Source organism: Malaclemys terrapin, chromosome 1 (genome assembly GCF_027887155.1).
Source record: "Malaclemys terrapin pileata isolate rMalTer1 chromosome 1, rMalTer1.hap1, whole genome shotgun sequence".
Lineage (NCBI taxonomy): Eukaryota > Metazoa > Chordata > Testudines > Emydidae > Malaclemys > Malaclemys terrapin.
The window spans coordinates 301,672,200-301,696,149 of NC_071505.1; the positions used below are offsets into that span (position 1 = coordinate 301,672,200).

The window sequence follows — 23,950 nt, forward strand, 5'->3', positions numbered from 1 at the left end:
CCCAAAAGCCTCCGCGTGAGGGACGGGAACAGCTGACAGGTGGTCACGTGATTCGCAGGGCAGCTGGGATCGCTGAGATAGTGGCGCAGAGGGAGCCGGTTGCCGGCGGGCGGCTCCAGTTCCGTGAGTGCCGGCTTCGGGCGGGCCTGAGTTCGGCTGGGCAAGGGGCGAGCTCGCCTGCGGGTAGGGAGCGGGGTGAAGGGTCCTCTGTGCCTGGCTGGGGAGAAGGGGCCCCGCCCCCCGTGTCTAGCTGGGGGGGGGGACGGGACTCTCTTGTGTTCTGGGGCTGGTGAGGTGTCGTTCTCTTCGGCTGTGGGGGCTCATCCCTGGGCAGACCCTGCATTTGTTTGTGGGAGGCGGTTTCTAGCTGAGGCCCCAGTGGAGCTGGGGGCCAGCCCCCCACATTTGTGACGCTGGAGTTGGGAGCCCCTAGGTGCCATTGTGGTCACGGACCAGCTCCCTCCTGCTGACTTGTCACCCCTCCACTGCCAGCCCCAGAACACACGGATCAACATTGGAAGTGGTAGACACAGCCACCCAGAGACTTGTGGCGGTGGTCACCTATTTTATAAACATCAGGACAACAAACTGGTACCTGAGTCTACAAGGGGATGTTGACATTTCTGTACCCCCACACAGCACAAAAGAAATCTGCAAGTCACTTTATTAACTGACATTGCCAAAATTTTTATTGACATGAAACACAGAACAAAAAGTTAATAACACCAATTATATATAAAATAGCCCCATAGTACAGGAAAATTTTAAAGTAACTTTGAAGTTGTACAGTTTCTGTTTGTTAACACAGGTTCATTTTTAGCTTTTTTCACCCATTCCCAAAAGGTCTGCAAATACAACTGACATGTTTAAAAGTACCTGTATGATTTGGAAGTTTATACCAGAATAATGAAACAATTGTTTAGAAAAATAATCTTGCAGTTTTACTTACACAGCACAGGTCTTAAATTCCCCTCTAATACTGATCCCTTGTTTTGGCTTAAGTGACTTTGCCAGACTCTTCTCCTAAGTGTCCCCACAGGAGTTGTGATGCCTCGGCACTGCAGAAAGCCAAGTTATCCAAAGCTGGGTATCCAAAAACACTTCTGAAAACTTGTCTGTATACACTTCTGCTTTAGTAATAATGGGAATAGTAAAATTGATCTACCTCATGTAGGTGTTGGGAGTATATTAGTACTGAATTGCATTGAACCATAGAGATGATTGGAAATCTAGGGTCTGTATCAGCTGTGTTAAATATGTTTTTCAGTGCCATCAAACTGACACTAAATGAATAGAGTATTTCACTGAAACACAGTAAGTTAACTAAAATGAGCTACAGCTTCATAGTTAATCTAGAATGAGAGCGCTTCTCAGAATGGTTTGATTTTTGAAAATTGTTTTCTGTTTTTTAGATCTGTGCTTTGCACTTTGGAGTGGGAGTGGTTCATATTTATCTGTCAGACTTGCTGCTAACAAAAGAGAGAATATTAATGATGTGTGTTCTGTAACTTCTTTCCATGATAGAAAAATTTGATGGCAGTTTTTTATATTGGGCTCAGTTTCTTTTCTAAATAGACAACACGTAGGTAAAGGGGGTTTGGGTCCTACTAAAGGCAGTGCAAAGGAAGTGAAGTGAGTCATGTCATTATTGGTTCTATGGTTTTAATTTTCCTCCCCCCTTTTTAAGGAAATCCCAAATTGTGATGGAAAGTGGGAGATGGACTAGGATTTAAAAGCCTCCTAGAAATAGTATGTTTTGAGGAGGAATTGGGAGGAAAGGGTGGAACTATGGCCCAGCAGCTCAGGAGAGAATTCCAGATAATGGGACAGCATGGGAAAAGCCTGGAGAATAGGAGTAGTAGGACACAAGGGGGTGTATTAGTCATCACGCCTCTTGGGTGGAATGTGAGGGTTGGGAGGGAGGTGGTGTAAAGAAATTATTTAGGCATGAGCCAGCTTGTAAACTGTCAGATGTCAATTATATTGGAAGCCTTAACGTTTGTATTTATATGATCATAAGAATTACCATACCCAATCAGTCCAGTGGTCCATCTTGTCTAGTCCCTGACAGTGTCTAGTATTAGAAGCATCAGAGGAAGCTGAAAGAAATCCTACAATGGACAATTAAAGTTTAACCTGCCCATAGGAAAAGTTTCTTCCTAGCCCCTGTCACTTAGTGATTGGTTTATACCTTGGAACATGAGGGTTTAAATCCCTTATTAACTGTCTGCCTAATGTAATTGCGTCTAATGTCCTGTCTAATGTAAAACTAGATGTTCTCAGTCATAGATTGGACAAACTTTTTTTAAATCTTACTAACCTCTTGGCTTCAAAGATAACATAAAGAATGACTCTACTGGGTCAGACAAGTGGTCCAGTGCCAGATGCTTCAGCAGGAATGAACAGAACAGGGAAATTATCAAGTAATCCATCCCCTATTGTCCAGACCCAATTTCTGGTAGTCAGAAGTGTAGGGGCACCCACAGTATGGGTTTGTGTCCCTGACCATCTTGGCTAATAGCTATTAATGAATTTACCGAAATTTTTTAAATTCAGTTATTCTTTTGGCCTTCATAACATCCACTAGCAATGAGTTCCACAGGTTGATTGTGCATTGTGTGAAGAAGTGCTTCCTTATGTTTGTTTTAAACCTGCTTTCCAATTCCAATATTTTTTGAGGTAGGGCGACCAGAGTTGCATGCAGTATTCAAGGTGTGGGTGTACTATGGATTTATATCGTGGCATTATGATACTTTTCTCTTATCTGTCCCTTTCCTAATGTTTCCTAACATTGTGTTAGCTTTTTTTTGACTACCATTGCACTCTGAGCAGATATTTTCAGAGAACTATCCATAGTGACTCCAAGATCTCTTTCTTGAGCGGTAACAGCTAATTTAGACCCCATCATTTTGTGTATATATAGTTGGGATTATGTTTAACAGGGATATCTTCTGATAATGAATTCCACATGTTAATTGTGTGCTGTTCTAAGTTTGTTGCTCCAGGGAGGTGGTGTAACAGTTGTTGGGTACTAGGTTAGGATCTGAGGAGACCTGAGTTCAATTCCATGCTCCACCACAGACTTCCTATGTGACCTTGATCAGGTCACTTAGCCTCTTTGTGGTTCATTTTCCCCTTCTGTAAAATGAAGATAATAGCACTTCCCTACATCACAAAGGTGTTGTGAGAATAAATATATTAAAGATTGTGAGGTGCTCAGATACTGTGCTGATAAATAGACAGACTATAGAACCTGACCTCATATGAGCAGGCAATTCCTTAAGTTTGCTGCCTTCCACTTTCATTGACGGTTTCTTTTTTCCTGAGAGTAAACAGAAGCACCTGATTTTTACCTTCTCTATAATATTCATTATTTTAAATATCTCTATCATATCCCCATGTACTCGTTTCCTCTTTAAACTAAACAGGCCCAATCTTTTCAATATCTCCTTATATGGAAAAGCTTCCATGCATCTTCCAGAATAAATCTCTGGCCCAAATTAACCATCCTCTTACAAAACTTGTTAACTCCCTTGTCAGCAAAGTGAAAATGAAATAGTCATCCTAAGGAAATTGGATCCCATTCCTCAAAATGATTTTTAGTTCATGCTTAGTTTAAAATCCAAACTGTTTACTAGACCCACCTACTAGACTGAGGTATTATATTAGGGATGTTTTTAAATGATTTTAAATGCAGCTTCCTGAGATAGACAGTATATATGTATACATCTGGAAGTACAGGCACTAAATTGTATCCTTTGGCCTTATGACATTTCCAGCAAGTCATCGTTTTGTTTGCCTAATCTCTGAATTTCTCCCTCCTCAAACTACCTAAGATGTCTTCAGAAGGCATCCAGCAGAATGGCTTTCTACTGAGCCTCTGGTGCCCCCAGTTTCAAATTGTGTGACTGCACACCAGAGAATGCACTGCTGCCGACAATAGATTCAAAATATAAAATCAATTGACTATTCACATTAACACCATGAATAAAACATTTCTAACTAGTATCACAGTGTATAGCACTGGCTGGAATCACTGAGCCTGCTGTTGTGGCCCTGTTGCTGCACAAGTATGTGCATCAGCTGCTGTGTAAACAGTGCTCTTGTTGACATTGCAGTTTTTCCTGCAGATCTATTTGCAATAAAGAGGCAGCAGTAGTGTTGTGGTGCTAGTGCTGTACTTGCCTAGACAAGTTAGGGAGCTGATAAAAAATACTGGATTATATTCTTCATTTATTTCAGTTTAAATACTGCTTCGGGATTTTATTTTATGCCTTTTCTCAGTTAACAATCATTAGCATAAGAGAAAAGTAAAAACTGAAAGATACACAAAAAATCTCATAACAGGCTGTGGCCCTGCATGTGAATCCAGTCAGTCATGCTCACACGGAACCCCACTGACCTCAGAATGGGTCTCATTGTAAAATCAGAGGCACAGTCACAACAAATTTTAAATTTTGACCTAAAGGAAATAGAACATCCTCGTGCACAATTTCTCTCTCTCCACTCCATCCTCCCATTTGTTTCCTTTGTCCCCCTTCTACCAGTCTCCTGATCTGTTCCCTCCCCCTTCACTCATGGTGGATTTAAATCAGCAAACAGAACACATTTATTTAAATGATTATAATTGTTTCCAATTTGTGTATTAAATTAATTTTCCAAAGAAAAGTTCATTGTCACTGGTTGATATAACCATTAGAACATATTGATTTGATTATTTAAACTAACTGTAGCATGGATGCTAGATGTGGTACTTTTTTGTTAACCAGGAGGATTAACTACAACTATATACATTTATTTAAGCAATTACATAGCTTAATTTAGATTCTTATTTCTATATTTTTTTCATTATATTAAAATGGTGCATCTTGTATTTCTTATTTACTAGATAATGAACTTTTTATTCATGATTTGTGTCCAGCTGAATTTGGATGGAAAATGGAATTCAATTTAAAAAGAACAAAACCAGCATTTTAAGTATTTTTATTGGTTGGGAAAAATCTGGTAGTTTCATTTAATCTCTAATTGTTGAAATTTACAGGAGAGGGTACACTCTGAAGAATGCTAGATGATTGATGAATAATCTGCAAAACTGAAAATAAAAGTAATTAACCCAAAAGCACAACAGAGACTGAAAGACTGCCATTTGGAAAAAGGTAAAGACCAAGTTTTCCTCCATTATAAAGAATGAAAATGAAATAGATGACTTTTAGTGCCATAGTTATAAAGCTTGACCTCAAATGTTAAATGTTCTTCCCCGATCCATTATATTTAAAAATAGTCTTTAACTCCTTAAACTTTATGAGGAGAACTCATTAATTCAGGTCATCATTTTTTATGTCTGAAGTATTAATAAAGTAGAGTGAGTGTAGGCCTTCACGTAAGTTGCTGTCAATTCAAATTTAATTTTAAATACATTTGTTTTTAAAATAAATACTTAACTTAAAATAGATTTTTTTAGCTAAAAATCCAGATTTTTAATTTAAAAAACTCATCCTGCTTGTTGCTGCTGTTAAGGCTTTTTAAGACACCCAAGTGTAGTATTGGGAGTCTGTGCTCTCTCCTGGTGCTGGATTTTTAGACCAGTAATAATTGACATAGACTATTTACAATTGCAGGAACTGAAACCCAGCAGGACCCTCCAAACCTCTGAGTTCTCTGAATGACGAGGGTGCGCAGCACCTTGCAAGGTCCCACGTTAACTAACTTAAACAGTTGATTAGTGTAAAAACTGCGGGTCTAGTTACAGTATATAAAGAAACATTTTAATGTGAAGTACAAAATGAACAAATTGATCTTGTTCAGAATATTATATCAGAATTGGACACATAAAAACTTCTTATAAAATAAAACAGGTTTAGTATTCTGACAAATACTATCAGCAAGAGAAATGAAACTAGTTTTAGAAAACACATTTTGAACAATATCTGCAATATATAGTGTTGCATTCTGTTTTGAGTTGCACTTCTTTGTTTTTGTATCTTTCTGCACTTACCAAGAAGTGCTGAGTTGACGTAAATGAAGATAGGGAACCATCATACATTTTTAGTAATGGGGAGTCTGTGCATATATATCCATTGGAAAGACACTTCTGTCATTATAAAATATTCTGGAACATAAACCCTTTCCACAGCTTTTTCTCTCTTTTAATAAGTAAACACCTCTGTGGTGTAAGCTCCTCATTCTGGATTAATCAGATCTGATTAATCCAGGGTGAGAGTTCTCAATGAGCTGGAATCTTATTTTCTAATCCAAAGGTTAACCAGAAATGTGTAATAAAACAAACCAGACCTTGCACCATGCAGATAGATACTTTTGGAGCTAAGACGATGTAGAGTGCTCTGTAAAATGTATTATACAGGTTTGAACAAAACAAGTTTTATCTTATAAGAAGTGTCTTTTAATTGACTGCAAACAGTTCTTACTGGATGCCTATAAGGATCAGGAAGGTATGCCTACACTTAGTCATGTTAACACTGTGTTCCAATTTGCAGTCATGGAACAAGAACCGGATCCTGCTGTTCTAGAAGATGCAAACATTAAAGCTATTCAAGAAGAGTTCAAGAAAGCCTTTATCTTTGTCAATAAAGGACTGAATACAGATGAATTGGGTCAAAAGGAAGAAGCAAGGAACTACTATAAGCAAGGACTTGACCACTTGCTTAGGGGAGTTAGCATTCCATCACAAGGTCCTGAATGTACAGGATCCCAGTGGGACTCTGCCAGACAAATGCAGCAAAAGATGCAAGAGACTTTACAAAATGTTAGAACTCGACTGAATATTCTAGAACAAAATACCCCTGCTATGCAAACTAATGCCACCACAATGAATGTGCCTCTAGGGGTGCCCAAGTTATACCCAGTGATTCCCACTAATGAAAAGCCAGAAAGGCCCCCTGTACCGTATTCTCTGATTCCACCATCTGGGCCTCCTGCAGCAAATGAAAATGTTGCAACTACAAGCAAAGGGCAACTTCCAGGTATGAGTCCTTCATCTCCAAAAGCTCACTCTCTAACACATGAAGCTCCTCCTGTGTATACTCCTCAAGCTACTGATGGACACTATACTGTATCTTACGGTACAGACTCTGGGGAGTTCTCATCAGTTGGAGAGGACTACTACACAAAATGTACTCAGCCACCTCCCCTTGAAAGTCTAGGAGTAGATGCAGATGAATTGATCCTGATTCCCCAAGGAGTACAGATATTCTTTGTGAGTCCTGATGGGCAGGTTAGTGCTCCTTCGTATCCTGGATACCTGCGCATTGTGAAGTTCTTGGACACTGATGGTGCAATGGCCCAGAATCGTCCCCCTGCGTTTCTTCAGGTAACAGTTGGTGTGGTGTTTAACTTTAGAATACATTGTGTCTGTTATCAATTTTTGCATACCTGCTAGAACTTTGTAATCTGAGCCATTTTGCCTCTTGCACTTCTTCTGAGCCAAAACCTGCTTCTCTTGTTACTTTGAAAGAACCTGTAGCTAGTGAAGGAATAGTTCTCTGTACATTTATTGTAGGCATAGATGCCACTAAAACGTGCTATTGTCTCTGTGAAGAAATAGCTCTTTTGTCTGTCTGAGAGTTCCAGAACACCAAACGTTTCAATGGATTGCTTTTTTGGAATGGGTTGGCTTTTAACACTTTTTTGATCTTCTAGAATTCGTTTTCCCTTTCCTCAGATAAATTTGACCTATTGAATGATATATTGCCATCAACTGAATCTGTGTATAAAGGGTCCATTTAAAATGGACCCAAGTATTTAACTTTCTAGCTGAACGTGCCAGTATGGTTTACTTGGATAACCGCAGTTCTGAATTTGTGTTGTATGTCCAACCTACTGATGTAAACTAGGGATAGAACAGACTTTTTAGGTTATCTAGTCCATCTTCTTGCCAGTGCAGCATTGTTTCCTTGTGTACATTTAGTACTGTTTTTCCAGCCTGGCTTCCAACTTCAGTCTCCTCTTTTGAGAGCTTGTTTGTTTGTATCTTCTTATCCTTGTCTACTAGGGGGACGTATTCCCACCATTGGTTCAGCTCCACAAGTGTTAGCAGCACTAGAAGCTCTAGACAGCTCATTGGTAGCCATGCCCATTCTTTACACTGTGTCATGTAAACCTGCTCTGAGTGGAGCAGAATGGCATAGGGACTGTAAATCCAGCACCTGTTTGGCATTAGGCTCCCTCTACTGCTGAAGCTGGGTTTCCTGGGTCTCAATAAAAGGCTGCTGTGCTATATGACAGCCCTGTGAAAGAGAATTTTATTTGTTCCTTATTTAACTTTGGTGGCAGTCTATTGAGAATGATGTATCCCAACAATACACTTTTCAGGATCACTTGAGGCTTTTTTAATAAAACTACATAGGAACCTTGGAGTCTGTGATGCTAATCTGTACAGATCCTTTACCCTTCAACTGACATTACATTTGGCGTAGTGAAAAAGCATGATTCTTTAATTTATACAAATGAATGTATTTGTCATTTTCAGGTTTGTGATTGGCTGTATCCTCTTATGTGCAACCATTCTCCTGTTCTGTGCTGTAATACTGGAGTCTACATGTTCCCAGATCTGATGTCGCAGGTGCCAGGATCCCACGTGGGAGTAGTGCTGTCTTCAGAACTCCCAGCAGCTGACAGAGAGCTTTTTGAAGATCTGTTAAAACAGATGTCTGACCTCAGAGTCCAGGTAAATTCTAGGGCAATAGTTTTAAACCAAGTATAAAAGATACAACAAATTGTAACTGCATAACAGGCATAACTTTGGGGTCTTACATAAGAGTGATCTGGATCACTTGGTAAGCTGGGCAGAGTAATATGCATTTTAATACAGCCAAATGCAAAGGTCATACATTTAGAAAAAACTATTGTAGGCAGCATTTAAGGATGGGGGACTATATCAGGGAAAGCAGTGACTTGAAAGAGGATACTCAACTGAATGTGAGTTTCCAAAAAAGGCTAATATGATTCTCCAGGGAAATATTGAGTAGAAGGGCACTACTATCTAGCAGTGGTGAGACCATTGCTTGACTACTGTGTCCAATTTGGTTTACATTTTAAGAAAGATATTTTTTAAAAAGCTAGTTTGAGTAGAACTTCAAAAATGATTAGATAGCTGGAAAGCATGCTTGAACAGAAGTGTGTATATATATATATATATATAATATAAATTTTTTTTTTTTAAAGAGCTGAATCTACTTAGCTTACTGCAGAGAAGGTTAAAAGGTCATTTGACCAGTCTATAAGCAGCTACACAGGGAAAAGGATATCTGATATTAGAGACTCTTTAATTTAGCAGACAAAGGAATAACAAGATCCAGTGGCTGGAAGTTGAAGTTTAGAAAAATTCTAATTCAAAATAAGATGAAAATTCTTAACAGTGAGGGTAATTAAGCATTGGTAAATCCATCATCACTTAAAGGCTGTAAATCAAGACTGGTTGCCTTTCTAAAAGATATGCTCTTCTTCTTTTACCACCCAAACTCAGTAGTGTTCATGAAGAACCCAGTCCTGCAGTGTTTTATGTCCAGGGAGCCCCCTTTGGCCAATGTAAAATCCTGTTAACCTCAGTGCAGCACTATGTTGGCACAGGATCCTGTATGCAAGGCATTGCAGGATTGAGGCATTACTTAGCAGGGAAAAATAATTTCCTCCAGTACAGGAATTACTTGGTGAAATTCTGTGGTCTGTGTTATGCAGGAATTCAGACTAGATATTCATAGTGGTCCTTTAATGGCCTTAATATGCCATGAATCTATTAATTTGCCCTGATATGATGATGCAGGTGCCAAGATCCCATGAGGGAGTAGGATTATCTTCAGAATTTGCAGCAGCTGACAGAGAACATTATGAGGATATGTTAAAACAGATGTCTGACCTCAGAGTCCAGGTAAATTCTAGGGCAGTAATTTTAAACCAAGGATAAAAAATGCAAATTGTCATTGAGTAACAAGTGTAATTTTATAGTGTTTAAAACTGTCAAATTGGCTTCTATGGTAGCCTGTGGTGGTGGAGTGCTCTACCACAAAGGAAATGCAAAGGTGAATTCTGGTTCTGGCCTCACCCCTTAATCTAAAAGGGTTTTGAAATGCTGCAGATCTTACCCCTTGGGAGGGAGTTCCTTCTAGTTAAGAAAACATCCCAACCCCATTCTGTAATCAGTATGCTTGTGATTACATGATAGCATTGAGTATCATCTCAACAACATTTGCTAGAAGGGTGCTGGCAACAGTGAGTTGGGGAAATTCCCAAGGCTCTGCTGTGGATTATTACTTGTTTAGTGCTGACAGTGAGTCAGCCTGCTTGGATGCAAAGGACCACTGGAGAAGAGGATGAGTGGGGAAATATTTTTAGGAATTTTAAAGAAATATGATTTAACTTATTAAAAAAAATCACAATTAAGAGGAAATAGATTCCCTCAATTATAATGTGTTCTATGTAAAACAACATTTATGGTAGTTTAATTTTTCTCAAAATTGTCAGCCTTCTAACATTTCTGTAAAGGTTCTAATATTGGTAGAACCAGCTGCCAGATGTCTGTAAACTCAAAATATGTTACCAAATTGTTGTTTGCTTTGGAGAGTATTGTGGGGAGGGATAGCTCAGTGGTTTGAGCATTGGCCTGCTAAACCCAAGGTTGTTAGTTCAATCCTTGAGGGGGCCAGTTAGAGATCTGGAGCAAAAATCTGTCCGGGGATTGGTCCTGCTTGGAGCAAGGGATTGGACTACATGACCTCCTGAGGTTCCTTCCAACCCTAATTCCACCATCTGGGCCTCCTGCAGCAAATGAAAATGTTGCAACTACAAGCAAAGGGCAACTTCCAGCTATGAGTCCTTCATCTCCAAAAGCTCACTCTCTACCACATGAAGCTCCTCCTGTGTATACCCCTCAAGCTACTGATGGATACTAATTAGAAAGTCACTACTGCTGTGACACGAAAGTAGTAGGTGTGGTGGCTTTCCTTAGCGAGCAACATAGAGAAATGCATGGGAAAGGGTTTGGAAGGAGACGAATGGGACATGAAGCCTGGTGTAAATCATAGAACAGAGGCCCAAAAGGGAAACACAGCAAGAGACAGATCTGAGATGTACGCAGATTCATGAAGGGATATTTCCTCTTGGAATAGCATGTACATTTGGATTCAGTAATTTTTGAATTGCAAACATTCAGTATTTACTAGGAAAGTAAAACTTGGTTTTTCTTTTCTTTTTAAAGTACTTCATAAGCTGGTAGTCTTGATTTTAATACTAAAAATATATGGTATTCACTATATATTGTGTATTTTACCAGAGGTATTTTTATCATCCATGTCCATGATCCGTAAATCCCACTCCCTGACCTTGCAAAATACTTTCTCCCTTCCTCTTTCTACTAACCAAGTCACCTAATGTTTGCTGTTGAGAGAATCCACTTGAGACTATTATAGTGTTATAATAAAATCATGGAGGAGTTGTGAGTATTTCTTGGCTTTCTGTAATGACCATACTTATGAGCTATCACAAAGTTCTAAGTTATTTCTTTCATTGAGGAGACAGTGCTTTTCAGTTTCAAGAATTCTGAGCAATATGCTGAAATAGGACTTGACTGAAATGCTCTTCTAAAAAAAAAAGCTTATCTTTAAAGTTGCTCTGTGTTGGCAACCAACTTTTAAGACCATTTTAAAGAGTGTTTGTTTTTTCAAATCCAAAATAAACATTCATACTGCCTTGTCTAATTTTAAAAGATTCTAGAAATCAACATCTAAACTTTTAATGGCATTTACGAAGGGGGGGAGGGGTGGGAAGCATTACAGAGCTGCCTGTGTTGGCTTCTGAATGTTTAGCTAAATTGTTGTGGGTTTTTTTATATACAGTACTGATGAGGACATAATTAGCAACTATATGTCATGTCTAACAAAATGACATGAGTTTTACTCTACATTGCAAAACAATCTATTTTTGCTTTATAATGACTCACTTAAGGAGCTTACAGTGTAGAGGATTAGTCAATGATACATACTATAAAGTAACTTATCTGGGTCCAGCTGTATGTGTTAAGGATTTTTACCTAACCGGTATTTTAATTGTTTACATACAAGACTGTGTACACATTCAAAAATGGGATCCTATACTGTTATCAAACAATAATTGGTCATTTTTCTTGAAGTTGTGACTAATATACTAAAGTCACTGACATCAGAATAGTAGGGCAATATTGGAGGTGAATCTCTGCATGCAAATCATACAGATTATGTTGCAGTGTTCATCTTCCAGTAGCACATTATTTAGTATCTCTGGCTGTTCAACAGAAAACTAAGAAAGAGCTCATCTATTTTTGGACTTCCTCTCTGTTCACCTTTCTCCTACTGTAACAGTCCTGTTCCATGCCCCTATTTTACTTTATTTTCTGAAAATATTTATTGAAATACACTTCTTCTGATTCTCCCGTCTAGTATTTTGTTTTGTATTTTTGTCCCTTATTTGGTATCTTTGTTCCTGGATCATAATTATAACCATTCTTTTCCATTGGTCCTAGACAAATCTTTTTTTCTTTCAGAACTTTAATCAATCCTCTTTTCACCTCTATAAATTACTTCTAGCTAAAGAGGGCAGAGAAAATTTAAGGCGAGTTTTAACTCTACTTAATTTCAACAGTAAATAATACAAGTACAAGTTAAATACCAGGAGGGTCAAAGTAAAGTCCATTACATACTAAAATCATATTAATTGCAACAAAATTGCTTTATGAAAAATAGTAGCCAGTCTGGTCTTTGCCACTGCTACTTCTGACATTGACAAACGTTGCTTAACAAACATTGCAGTCTAATTCAAAGGCTTTAGAATGTTAGAGATGAAGGCAGGTAAAGTAGCCCCCCTTGGCCTGAAGAGAAGGCAGCATCATACACCACTCTGTAGTGTTCCTGGCTGTGCCAGTCTGTAAAAGCTCTAGCAGCACACGGCATGAATACATTTCCTTTTATTTATAAATTTGGGAGGGGAAGAGAAGAGGGAGCAAATTCCCAGCAAAGCTGTGTTTTGTTGTTGCAGCTGGACTCTCTGGGCAAAGAGAGAACAGATGGGGCTGCAGCTCCCATACTGAACAGCAGCAAAGCATTGTCTTCCCTCTTAAAAATAAAATGGAAAGATGGACGTGTTTCTATTTTTTCTTACATTAAACCCCAAAATAGAGTTCTCGGCTCTGTTAATTGACCAAACACTCCTGTTAGTAAGTAAGTTTCCACTCTAATTAGACCAGTCTACAATTTTTGTTTTAAAATGCTTATTATAAAAGTTTCTAAAACAATATTGCTGTGAAAAAGTAACTGAATCTCTTCCTTGTCCCATAGCAACACACAGGCTTTCATCCAATCTCTGCTAATTTACCTCAGAAATAAGGAACTTAATCCCAGGTTTTTAAAGATATTTAGACATTGCTCTGCTCAGCGTTGCAATGCCTAAGTCTCAGTAAAAGATCAACAGGATGTAGGAGCCTGTCACATTTGAAAATGAGGCTTTGGCTCCTAAGTTGCTTCAGCTTTATAACACTGAGTGGAGTAACACCTAAAGACCTTTAAAAATCTTGATCTCAGCTACTGTGGTTAATGGAGACCATCTAAGTACCTAAATAAGATAACTTGGTAGCTTGCTAAATACTTTATTTTCATGAATGTGTATTTCATCCCTTAGCCTTTGGAAGCATCAAGTGATGTGATTAACCTGGCCCAGACTGTACGCATCCAACCAGAGCCTGAAGGAGGAGAGGGAGAAAGAGAGTTACCTGAGTGGAGTGAGAAAGTAGCCCATGGAATCTTGTCAGGTACTACCGGAATCAGGGATTTATGTTTAATATAATTGTCCTGCTAGTAGTGTTTAAACACTATATTTTGATTTAAAGGCATTGTTGCTGATGAACACTTTGTGGGGCAGAGGAGCTAGATCCACAAAGATTACTTAAGCTCTGTTGCAATGCCCAACTTTAGGCACCCAGCCACCTAATTGAATCCATAGCCTTGAGTAAGGCACCTAGATTTCCTGTACAATGCATGGGGAGAGTTAGATGCCTAAAAATTGGGATTCACTATAGATAGCACAGAGTGGGGGAGCCACCTAAACTAGCCAATAGGAAATTTGAGGAGAGGTATGACCTCAATCAAGCTCATTAAAAGGAGTTAGGCACTTAAGTCTGGGTCAGAGGGAGGCGCCTCCCTTCACTCAGGATTCACTGCCTTGAATTCTCTCTTGGACAAAGGTGCCTAAGCCAGGTCAGTCCTGTCTCACAAAAACAGAGGAGAAGGTGGTGCCCTCTCCCTCCTTACACGCAATAGTCAGGTGGTTCGAGCATCCACCAGGTTCAATGCCCACTCTGCCTAAACTAAAGCAGAGACTTGAACCCTGGTCTTCCACTTCTCCAGGTGAGTGCCCTAATCTCTGGGCTGTAGAGTCGATCTCTCTGAACCAATGCATATTTATTTTATATAAAGTGGAACAGCTGCAGAAGCTGAGAGTGCCCCACTCCAGACTACTGCATAGCCAAGTGGTTAGGGTGCACACCTGAGAGCAGGGGGACCTAGGTTACAGTCCCTGCTCCTCTCTGGCAGAGTGGGGATTTGAACCTGGATCTCCCACATCCTGAGTGAGTGCTCTAACTACTCAGATATACAGTATAAGGGGCACCACCATCTCCACTGTTTTGTGTAGTGCTTGATCCAGTAAGCATGCCCTAAGACTGTTTCTGAGGTGAGATTGGTGGGAAACACCTAATCTGAGATCCCACCATGAGTTAGGCACCTGTGTCAGGGTTTAGACAGCTGTGTGCATGACAGCCACCAGCAGAAACTTGGACACCTCCAGGGTTAGATGGCATCTGAGTGGGGGTTCTGAGAATCTAAATGTTGGACTTAAGTGCCTAAATCCCTTTGTGGATCTAGCCCTAAATGATTCAAGCCACTGAAATGAAACTGTTTTAGTCCTTTATGATTATATTAGAGAAAACGGGCATCTGATCTTTTCTTTAAAGATAAGCATTCTGTAATGGTTCTGTACTCCAGGTATGTGGTGACTGACAAGAATAAATTTGTCTGTTTTATAGAATCCTGTTTCCAGTACATTAGGCCTGCATTTCTTGTGCTGTGCTTGCTCGTGGGCTAATGGGAGCAAACTAAGCTGCCCTTGAATGACTCAGTACTGCTTTTTCTAAGAGAGTTCAGAGAGTAGTTGTGGGTAATTGTTCCTTTGCTCCCAGGGTTCTCTCCTGCTGATCACGCCTCCTGTTGAGTGTGTGACTCTGGTGGGAGGGTTAATGAAGAGATATGGACTGTGTTGTATCCAGAATGCTAATGACACCCAGCTCTCTCTGTCTCACACTTAACCATGCTGGATCAGAGTCTATATGATGAAATTGAGGCTTGGATGAGGGTTAGCTAGGTGTGACTGAAATCAGACAAGTTGGAGATAATTTGGTGGTTGGGGAGGAAGCCGAAAGAAGAGTTGTGGAAATTCATTCATGCTAGCACCTCTGACTGAGGAAGTACAACTGCCATTTGCAATACAAGTGTGTAATTTAGGTATGTTAAGAGGGAGGAGAAAATACTGCCAGAAGTCCAGTCTGTAAATACTACACATCATAAGTTAATTAATTTGTTTTGAAGGAGCATCTTGGTTGAGTTGGGGTTTGGTCAAGGGAGCAGAATATACTGGCAAAGCAATCCACAAAGGAGCTTCCAAATTGCGAGAACACATTCAACCAGAAGAAAAACCTTTGGAAGTCAATCCAACTGTAGCCAAGGGGCTTCATGTAGCAAAACAAGCTACTGGAGGAGCTGTAAAAGTCAGCCGGTTTTTGGGTAAGATGTTCATCTTTTTGCAGAATTCAGATGCAGTATTGTTGGGGTAGGCAACCTATGGCACACATGCCAAAGGCAGCCCACAAGCTGATTTTCAGTGGCACTCACACTGCCTGGGTCCTGGCCACCAATCTGGGGGGGCTCTGTGAGTTGGGTATTATAGAGTAACCTGGAGGAGCTAGTTAAAGTAAGACTGTGCCCCCCCTGACCAGCTTACATCTATTTAAACAAGGCAGAAAAAAGGCAAGGAGGTATTATCCCCAATTTACAGATGGGAAACTGAGTCACAGAGAATTGCCCCAGATTGAGTTTATGGACTAGTCTACACTAGAAGTGCTACATTGGCGCAGCTGCACTATGTCTGGTGAAGATGCTCTATGCTGACGGGAGACAGCTCTCCTGTCAGCATAACTACTCCACCTCCACAAGAGTGGTAGCTATGTCGATAGAGCGTCTCCTGCCAACATAGCACTGTCCACACTGGTGCGTTGATTGGGGTAACTTGCCTCGCTTGGGAGGAGTGGCTTTTTCACACCCCTGAGCGACATAAGTTATATCAACATAAGTGGTAAGTGTAGACCTGCCCTATGACAGAACTAAGAAACTAACCTAGATCTTGATTTCAAGTCCAGTGCCTTAACCACAAGATCATCCTTCCTCTTTTAATGGGACCTGGGGCTGCTCAGCATCTCTGAAAATCAGGCCACTTCTATTTAGGTGCCTAAATATGAATTTAGAAGCCTCTTTCTCATGAATGGAATAAAATTGCAACAACATTTTAGATTTTAGTAGAACTTTTAATTCAGTGAACCAAACATGTTGTTTTCCTCCATTTAACAAGAACTTTGAGACTCAATCTGAATACTTTTTTTGTGTGTTAGTTGAAGGGGTATGTTCAATCGCAAGCAGTATTGGAAAAGAGTTAGCCCCACATGTGAAGAAGCATGGGAGCAAATTTGTTCCTGAGTCGCTTAAGAAAGACAAAGATGGAAAGTCCACTTTTGATGGTGCCATGGTTGTAGCAGCAAGTGGAGTTCAAGGTAACAAAAAAAGAATTCTAAATGCATGCTGCAAGCTACATAACTCTCATTTTGCAATGCGTTGGCTTAAAATAAACCATTTGATATTTATAGGGTTTTCAACAATATGGCAAGGTTTGGAAAGTGCAGCAAAATGCATTGCTACTAGTGTTTCAACCGAGACTGTTCAGACTGTCCAGCACAAGTAAGTTACATTTTTATCACTTTAGTAACTGGTTTGTCTCCTACAATAAACTAGGATTATGTATGAACAATGGCCAACATATATGCCTCCTTATTAATCTTCTAGATTTTACAAAATTATAGCAAATCTTACTATACAGGATAAAATCTCTTTGCACTAGGTATACAGTAAATGACTTTCTTGTAAGTGAATAGTGACAGGCTTGCTCTCTACCTAAATCTGATTACCGTATATACTCGTTCATAAGCGGAATATTTTTGGTAAAAAGTGACGCATCAGAGAGTGGGGGTCAGCTTATAAACGGGTCTACACCAAAACTTGATTTTAAACTCTATGGAATCATTGACATGAATATCTAATACATTATTATTTTGTTTACCTGGAGCGTTCAGAGGCATGGAGCCCCTCAGCTCCCAGTGGCCGCGGTTCGCCATTCCCAGCCAATGGGAGCTGTGGGAAGTGGTGCGCCACTTCCCACAGCTCCCATTGGCTGGGAATGGCAAACCGTGGCCATTGGGAGCTGAGGGGCTCCATGCTTGTGAATGCTCCAGGTAAATAAAACGTCCCAACCCGCCAGCAGCTTACCCTGACGGGCTGGGAGCCAAAGTTTTCCAACCCCTGAAATATAGGGTTGGCTTATGAAAGGGTCATACAGTTTTTTTGCTATTTTTACTTATCCATCTTGGGGGAGCGGGGGGTCTGCTTATAAACGAACGGGCTAATGAATGAGTACATACGGTATGTAACTGAGTAAATGTCCCTAATACAGTGGGTTTTCAAACTTTTCTGGGGACCCAGTTGAAGAAAATTTGATGCTTGCAACCCAACGGAGCTGAAGATAAGGGGTGTAGGAGGGGCAAAGGGTTGGGGTGCAGGGGTGAGGGCTGTGGGGTGGGAATGAGGGGTTCAGGGTGTAGGAGGGGGCTCTGAGCTGGGGCAGGGGATTGGAGTGTGGGAGGGGGTCAGGGCTCTGGGCTGGCGATGCAGGCTCTGGGGTGGGGCCAAGGATGAGGGGTTTGGGGTGCAGGAGGGGTTCCAGGTTTGAGGGGGGGGTCTCAGGGCTGGGGCAGGGGATTGGGGTGCAGACTTACCCTGAGCAGCTCCCGTGTCAGCAGTGCAGCCGGGGTGCAGAGGCAGGCTTCCCATCTGTCCTGGCGCCGTGGACCGCGCTGCGCCACAGAAGCAGCTAGCAGCAGGTCCTGCTCCTAGGCAGAGGTGTGCAAGCGGCTTCGCATGACTCTTGCCCGCAGGCACCGCCCCACTCCCCCCACAGTTCCCATTGGCCTGTTGCCGGCCAATGGGAATGCAGAGCCGGTTCTCAGGATGCAGGCAGTGCACGGAGCCCTATGGCCCCCCTGCCTAGAAGCCGGACCTGCTGCTGGCCACTTCCAGAGTACAGTGTAGTGTCGAAACAAGTAGGCAGTAGCCTGCCTTAGCTGTGCAGCACCGCCAATGGGACTTTTAACATCCCAGTTGGCAGTGTTGACCAGAGCAACCCAGTGCCTGACATGCCGCGACCAATTTGAAAAATGCTGCCCTAATGGCCTTATTTTTAGCTCTGTAGTCTAAATTAGTACAACTTTGAGAGATGTAGGTAGAAATCCTATTCACAATTTGATGTGTGTATTTCAACACCATTTTTATTTAAACACACAACCCTGTCTAGCTAAAATACTTCTAACTTTGAGTCACTTCTAACTCTGGTTGAGTCTTCACTGTTTTGGTTTACCAAAGTTTAACAAAAATTCAGATGAAGATGAGATAATCTGGAGTACAAGGAAGGAGTTTCAGCTACAAGTAGGTGCAAAGGAGGACATAAAAGGGGAGTGAAGGAAACTTAAAACATAGGCCTCAGCAGTAGAGATATTGAGCAGAGCATTTAAAGTTAGAGTGGACATAAATACAGATGTTGCCAGAGACAAGTGATAGGGGGATTTAGGAGCATGTGGTACTACGGTGATGGGAAGAAAGATGATGGTAGAGATCATCTGAAGAGTTGAGAAAATTACCAACTGGGAGATATGAAAAGGAATGTTGGAAAGATGATGACTAAGGTGAAAGGGTGCAAGTGTTGATCTGGAAAACAATACAATAGGCATGATCAGAACTGGGAGGTTCAATAAAGACACTTGGGTAACAATGGAGTCAGTGACAGATGGTCTAGCAGCAGCCAGGTCAAAGTGGTACATGTAAATGCAAACAGATCAGAAGAGCACAAAGAAGCAGGTAAGACAATGAGTAGACAAACAATACAGAGTAGAGGTCACTGGTGGAAAAGTTCAAGTTCTGTGGTTGTGCATTTCAGACTGGAGGCTGTGAATGTACTCCTGGAATGCATTTTGGGGAGATGGCAAGCAGGTTGGTGATGGGTCTTTTATAGGTAGCTGCAAGAAATACATTAAGGCTTATGGTAGGCTGGGCATAATGCTTGCAGGTGGCATGGAAAGAAATTCATTAGTCTTACACCCTGGATACAATATTTCCTTTTTTTTTTTTTTTTTTTTTTTTAAAAACTAGCTTTTCTGTACTCCCCACCCTGTAGGATGAAGTAATTTGTTTATAAATATCTCCAAGAGCTTTGGTGGAAATATTAGCAGATATTGCTATTTACAGAGCTATAGACTGGGCATGTCTGAGAAACATGCTTAAAGGTGGGAGTAATCATCAGTCTTATCAGGGCTTTATTGTGTTTTGTTCCAGATGTGTGGTTTTTTTTCTTTTTTTTTTTTTTTTTTTTTTAGAACAGTCTGACTAGTCAAAACTGCATCACTGTTACCTGGCTGTCTAATGGTATCTTACGCCTAATGAACTGTCATACTTATTTTTAATAGGAAGTGGCTGGAGGAGCTGTATTAGTACTCTGCTGCCATTTAAAATCATATTAATGTTTGTTTTTATTTTAGATATAAAAATAGGAAACATGGAGATCAGCTATCAACAGCCACTAAGAGTGACAAGCAATAAGTAATTAAATTTTGCAGTTAACTAAAACTTACAGTATTTGATAATTGAGGATTTTCCCCCCATCTCTTGCATTTGGCTCTATCCAAACATGTGTTAAAGTCCTACAAGAGATCTTTTTAAGCTGGTTTCGATTTAGGTGGGCAGAACACAATTTTCTATAAGACAACTGTAAAAATCAGCATTATGTACATTAAAGGAACACTGTCAGGTTTCCACCAAGCTACAAGTGTTCTGGACTTGAATGTAGCTGCAGCACTACTAGCTCTGTTTGGGTTCAAGTGAAGTAAGTGGCCTCTAACTACTTGGGTTCTTATACTGGTGTCCCTCATTCTAGTATCTGAGTCCATCTTGACACATTTAAAAACAAAAACCCTCTCAGTTGAGGCACTCAGATTTTGAGCTGGGGAGAAGAATCAATTTATCAAATCTTGTAATAGGACTTGGGAAGAAAGCAAAATTTACTATACACTTTGGCATTGGATATACCATAATCAGTGCAGCTACCTGTTGCAGTGATGCTGCAGCAAACTTATTTAGTGTATCAACGGCGGAAATAACTAATCTAACTGGCAAATATTTACTCCTTCTTGCTGTCCACTAATTCTGTGATCTGCAAATTAGACCATTATCATGATTAAGGCTGCTACTCTATCAACAGAATATTAATTTTTTTTTTCCTCATTTAGTTTCCATGCTTGGTTCAGCCCTCAGTAGCCAGGGCTGCTCTTCTAGTATTAGATAAGGATCCAGACTTTTGTTCTCCTAGCATAATACATTACCTCCACCTTCTTTTCTTTAATAAAAAAAAAAAAAAAAAAAACTCAGACAAAAAATGCAGCAAAAAAATTATGGCCCTGACTCTGAGCTGGGTCTTGCAGGAGGCTCAGCCCGGATGGTGAAGCAAAGTTGGTTTAGCACTGTTGGGATCCTCAGATCACCAAGACTATTTCTGGCCTGCTCTTATTTATGCATGGCTACAATGTGTCTGAAGGGGCTGTGTGGCAACTTGGAACAGCTGGATTGCTGAGTGCTCTGGCCATTCCCCTGTGCTGGTCCAATACAAGGATGTTATGCTGGCCCTACATTGCTGGAGAAATTCCTAAATGGGGAGATCTGGTTGCTTACCTGCCCCCTTAGGCTATAGAAGCAGTGTAAAGAGGCTGAAACCACAGCCCAGGACTGAGACCCATGTTTGAGTATGTTGGACTAATACCTCCCCTTGCCAGGATCTTCTGATACCGGGACACTACTGACTGAGGCTTTCCAATTAGTAGAACTACTCTCTTACCATTGTTCTGTCTCCAGTTCATCTCATTTCCTTTATTCACACCTGTAAAGGAACAGTCAGAGATTTTCATCCCCCAATATCATTTACACCTAACTCCTGTAGAAAAGAACAGAGCAGTAGTTGGTATTCTGACACTTGAAAAGAAAGTTATGGAATTAATAAGCCTTGTGACAGATTAGCAGCCATAATGGATATGAATTATTTTAGCAATTTTTAATTTTGATGTTTAAATATTTAAATGAGGTCTGGTCAAACTTGATCTGGGTTCTTTCATTTTCTTTGTGCTATGCCTAAACTCTTGCTTTGGGAGTGAAGATTTCAAGAGGGGTGAATTGCTACAATCCATAGTAGCTATAGTCTTGTGAAGACCCCATACTGAAACAGATTTACAACCATGGGGGCATGGGGGGAGCAAGGGTTTGCACATAAGAAAAACTGAATGAACAGATGACCTCACTTGTATTAAAGTTTAAAATGTATTTTCATATCTACAAATATGATGTTCCTTAAGGTATGGGGATGATGCAGGCCATGCTACAGACAACGCTATGAATTCTGCAATCAATGTTGGTGTGACAGCATTTAACATTGACAACATTGGTATCAAAGCTATAGTGAAGAAAACTGCAAAAGAGACTGGTTATGCTGTGCTGGATGAATATAAAGTACTAGAAAAGGAGAAAAAGGATGGAAGATAAAACAGTTAATTTCCCAAAGCCTTACAGTATGGATGTAACTTGCTATTTTAAAGTAATGGGATAATGCTAACATAACGTAAGTATTTATTTTTATAATTGTCTTTATGAAAACTAATTCTTCACATACTTGAGAAAATTGAAGGCATAAAACTAGTCATTTTCTCTGGGTTGAAAGTACCCTTCATTCAGCACTTCTGCATCAGGTATCAGTCTGACCACTGGAAGGATATGGATTCAGAATTACATGTAGTACAGTCAGAAAAAAAAATCTCCATAATCTAGTAATTCAAAAACACTATTTTTCAAAATATAAAATGGAACAGTAACATGAATAGAAATATGAATTTGTCTTGAGTATTTTTGTAATGCTGTTTGTAAAGAAAAAGGGTTGGTACTCTGAATAAATCTAATAGGGTTTATAGTTTAATTCCCCTTTTAATTATTATGGTTGAAATGAGTTTGCCAAGGCAGAATTGTCTTATCTAATTATATGCACTAAGATTAGTTTTGGATTCCATTCTTTAGTTTCCAAAGACTAGAGAGATTCCTTTAGGACAATTAACATTTAAATAGCAGCTGAGCTAATGACCAAAGTCCTATTAAAAGAAATGAAAGAGCCTCTGGTAGCCTCCCTCCTTTTAAAGTTAAATGCTTTTCAGAACAAATATTTATATAAACCAAAGACTTAAACCACACTGTTTGTTAGGGTGACAAGTACTCTCTGTACAAGAGAACCAACTCAAAAATAATCAGAATACTCACAAATTGGCAGTAAAAAAAAAGAGAATTCAGTAATTCTGTGCAATCTGATTTTTTGGGGGGTGGGGTGGGGAAGAACTAACTCAGTATTTTAAAAAAAAAAAAAAAACTTTTTTTCTGTAACCATCAGGGTGAGACTCTATCCAGGAAAAAATTGTTCTATAGAAAAGCTTTCACTGACCTTTTACACTGCATGTGTTTCACAATCCATCTACTGTAACTGCAATGTCTTTAGAAAGATTTGTAATGTATTGTGACATTGGGTATTACTGCCCTCTAATGGAATATCAGGGTATTTGAAATGTTAAGTTTTTGTTTCTGTCTACTTCAGTATCTAGCATTAAATTCCAACAGTTATTAAAATGAGCTTTCAGTCGTGGTAAGGGCATGACTTCATGGGCATAAACACAAAGAAAAATTAAATTCTGAAAATCATCCCACTGAATGTAATATACATGCTGCTTTTGTAAATAGTTACTTTTTGCCCACTTTCTACTCAGACATGAACTGTCCTGATGTTTCTTGTACACTTGTGTACTACACAAAGCTGTTGTAGACCACAGGAGTGCAGTACATATGAAAAACTCAGGTCATTCTCTGCTACTGGCTCAAAAATTCATTACTGGGCTTCACAGCTGCTATCCGTTCCAGTCTTGATTGAACCTGTAGTGGAAACAAAATGACACTTACAAACTGTCTTTAACATTAATTGCAAAAAATGACTTAACTGTGTGACTGGCTCAGACTCACAAATAAATGCAATCAAAGTCTATACTAATGGATTAATAGAAAGTAGTGTGTTAGCTTGGCTATTACATGCCTGCAACTGGTGATGGTGAGACGCATGAGGCTAAGAGCATAACAACTTGACACACAATTCCTGGAATGTCTTGTGGAATTGAAATTATAAATAAAACTAATTGACCTGTGTGCTTAGCATTATTGTAGATGCAGAGCTACTGTGTGAATTTTCTGTTGTGAGAAAAGTAAAAATCTAGGATTTTTTCCTGAAGTGACAGTCCAGATCATAACCTTCACCCAGATCTACACTACCACCTTTTACTGGTATAGCAGTGTCTGTTAGGGTTATGGGGGTGTTTTGGCAAGATTTCTATACTGGCAAATACCCTGCTCTAGCTGCAGTTATACAGGCATAAGTGATTTTGTGGCTAGTTCATTTTGCTCACTGGACCAGTATAAGG

The 23,950-nt window shown here is 40.0% G+C and overlaps 1 protein-coding gene across 5 annotated transcripts; it reads left to right on the plus strand.

The window, feature by feature from the left end:
• The first annotated feature begins 53 nt into the window (after positions 1-53).
• On the plus strand, positions 54-23,676 carry SPART (spartin). 5 transcript variants are annotated; one of them, XM_054015291.1, is made up of 11 exons: positions 54-123; positions 5,042-5,156; positions 6,495-7,327; positions 8,486-8,683; positions 9,779-9,883; positions 13,660-13,789; positions 15,621-15,815; positions 16,697-16,855; positions 16,949-17,039; positions 19,943-20,003; positions 21,803-21,893. In XM_054015291.1, exons 3-10 carry the CDS (start codon positions 6,497-6,499, stop codon positions 20,001-20,003), a joined length of 1,770 nt encoding a protein of 589 aa, XP_053871266.1. In that variant the 5' UTR covers positions 54-123; positions 5,042-5,156; positions 6,495-6,496; the 3' UTR covers positions 21,803-21,893. The 5 variants fall into 5 exon arrangements, with proteins under 5 accessions (XP_053871266.1, XP_053871262.1, XP_053871265.1 ...); XM_054015287.1 differs by lacking the exon at positions 19,943-20,003 and having other exon boundaries at positions 21,803-23,676; XM_054015288.1 differs by lacking the exons at positions 54-123; positions 19,943-20,003 and adding an exon at positions 143-183 and having other exon boundaries at positions 21,803-23,676.
• Positions 23,677-23,950: the final 274 nt, after the last annotated feature.

What these genes read in the sequence shown, in the direction of transcription:
- SPART (XM_054015286.1), top strand. Translation starts at nt 6,452, where the DNA reads ATGCCTACACTTAGTCATGTTAACACTGTGTTCCAATTTGCAGTCATG. An exon ending in AGCAGCAAGTGGAGTTCAAG is followed by an intron (nt 16,856 to 16,948) that starts GTAACAAAAAAA and finishes TGATATTTATAG; the next exon opens with GGTTTTCAACAATATGGCAA. An exon ending in GTTCAGACTGTCCAGCACAA is followed by an intron (nt 17,040 to 21,802) that starts GTAAGTTACATT and finishes ATGTTCCTTAAG; the next exon opens with GTATGGGGATGATGCAGGCC.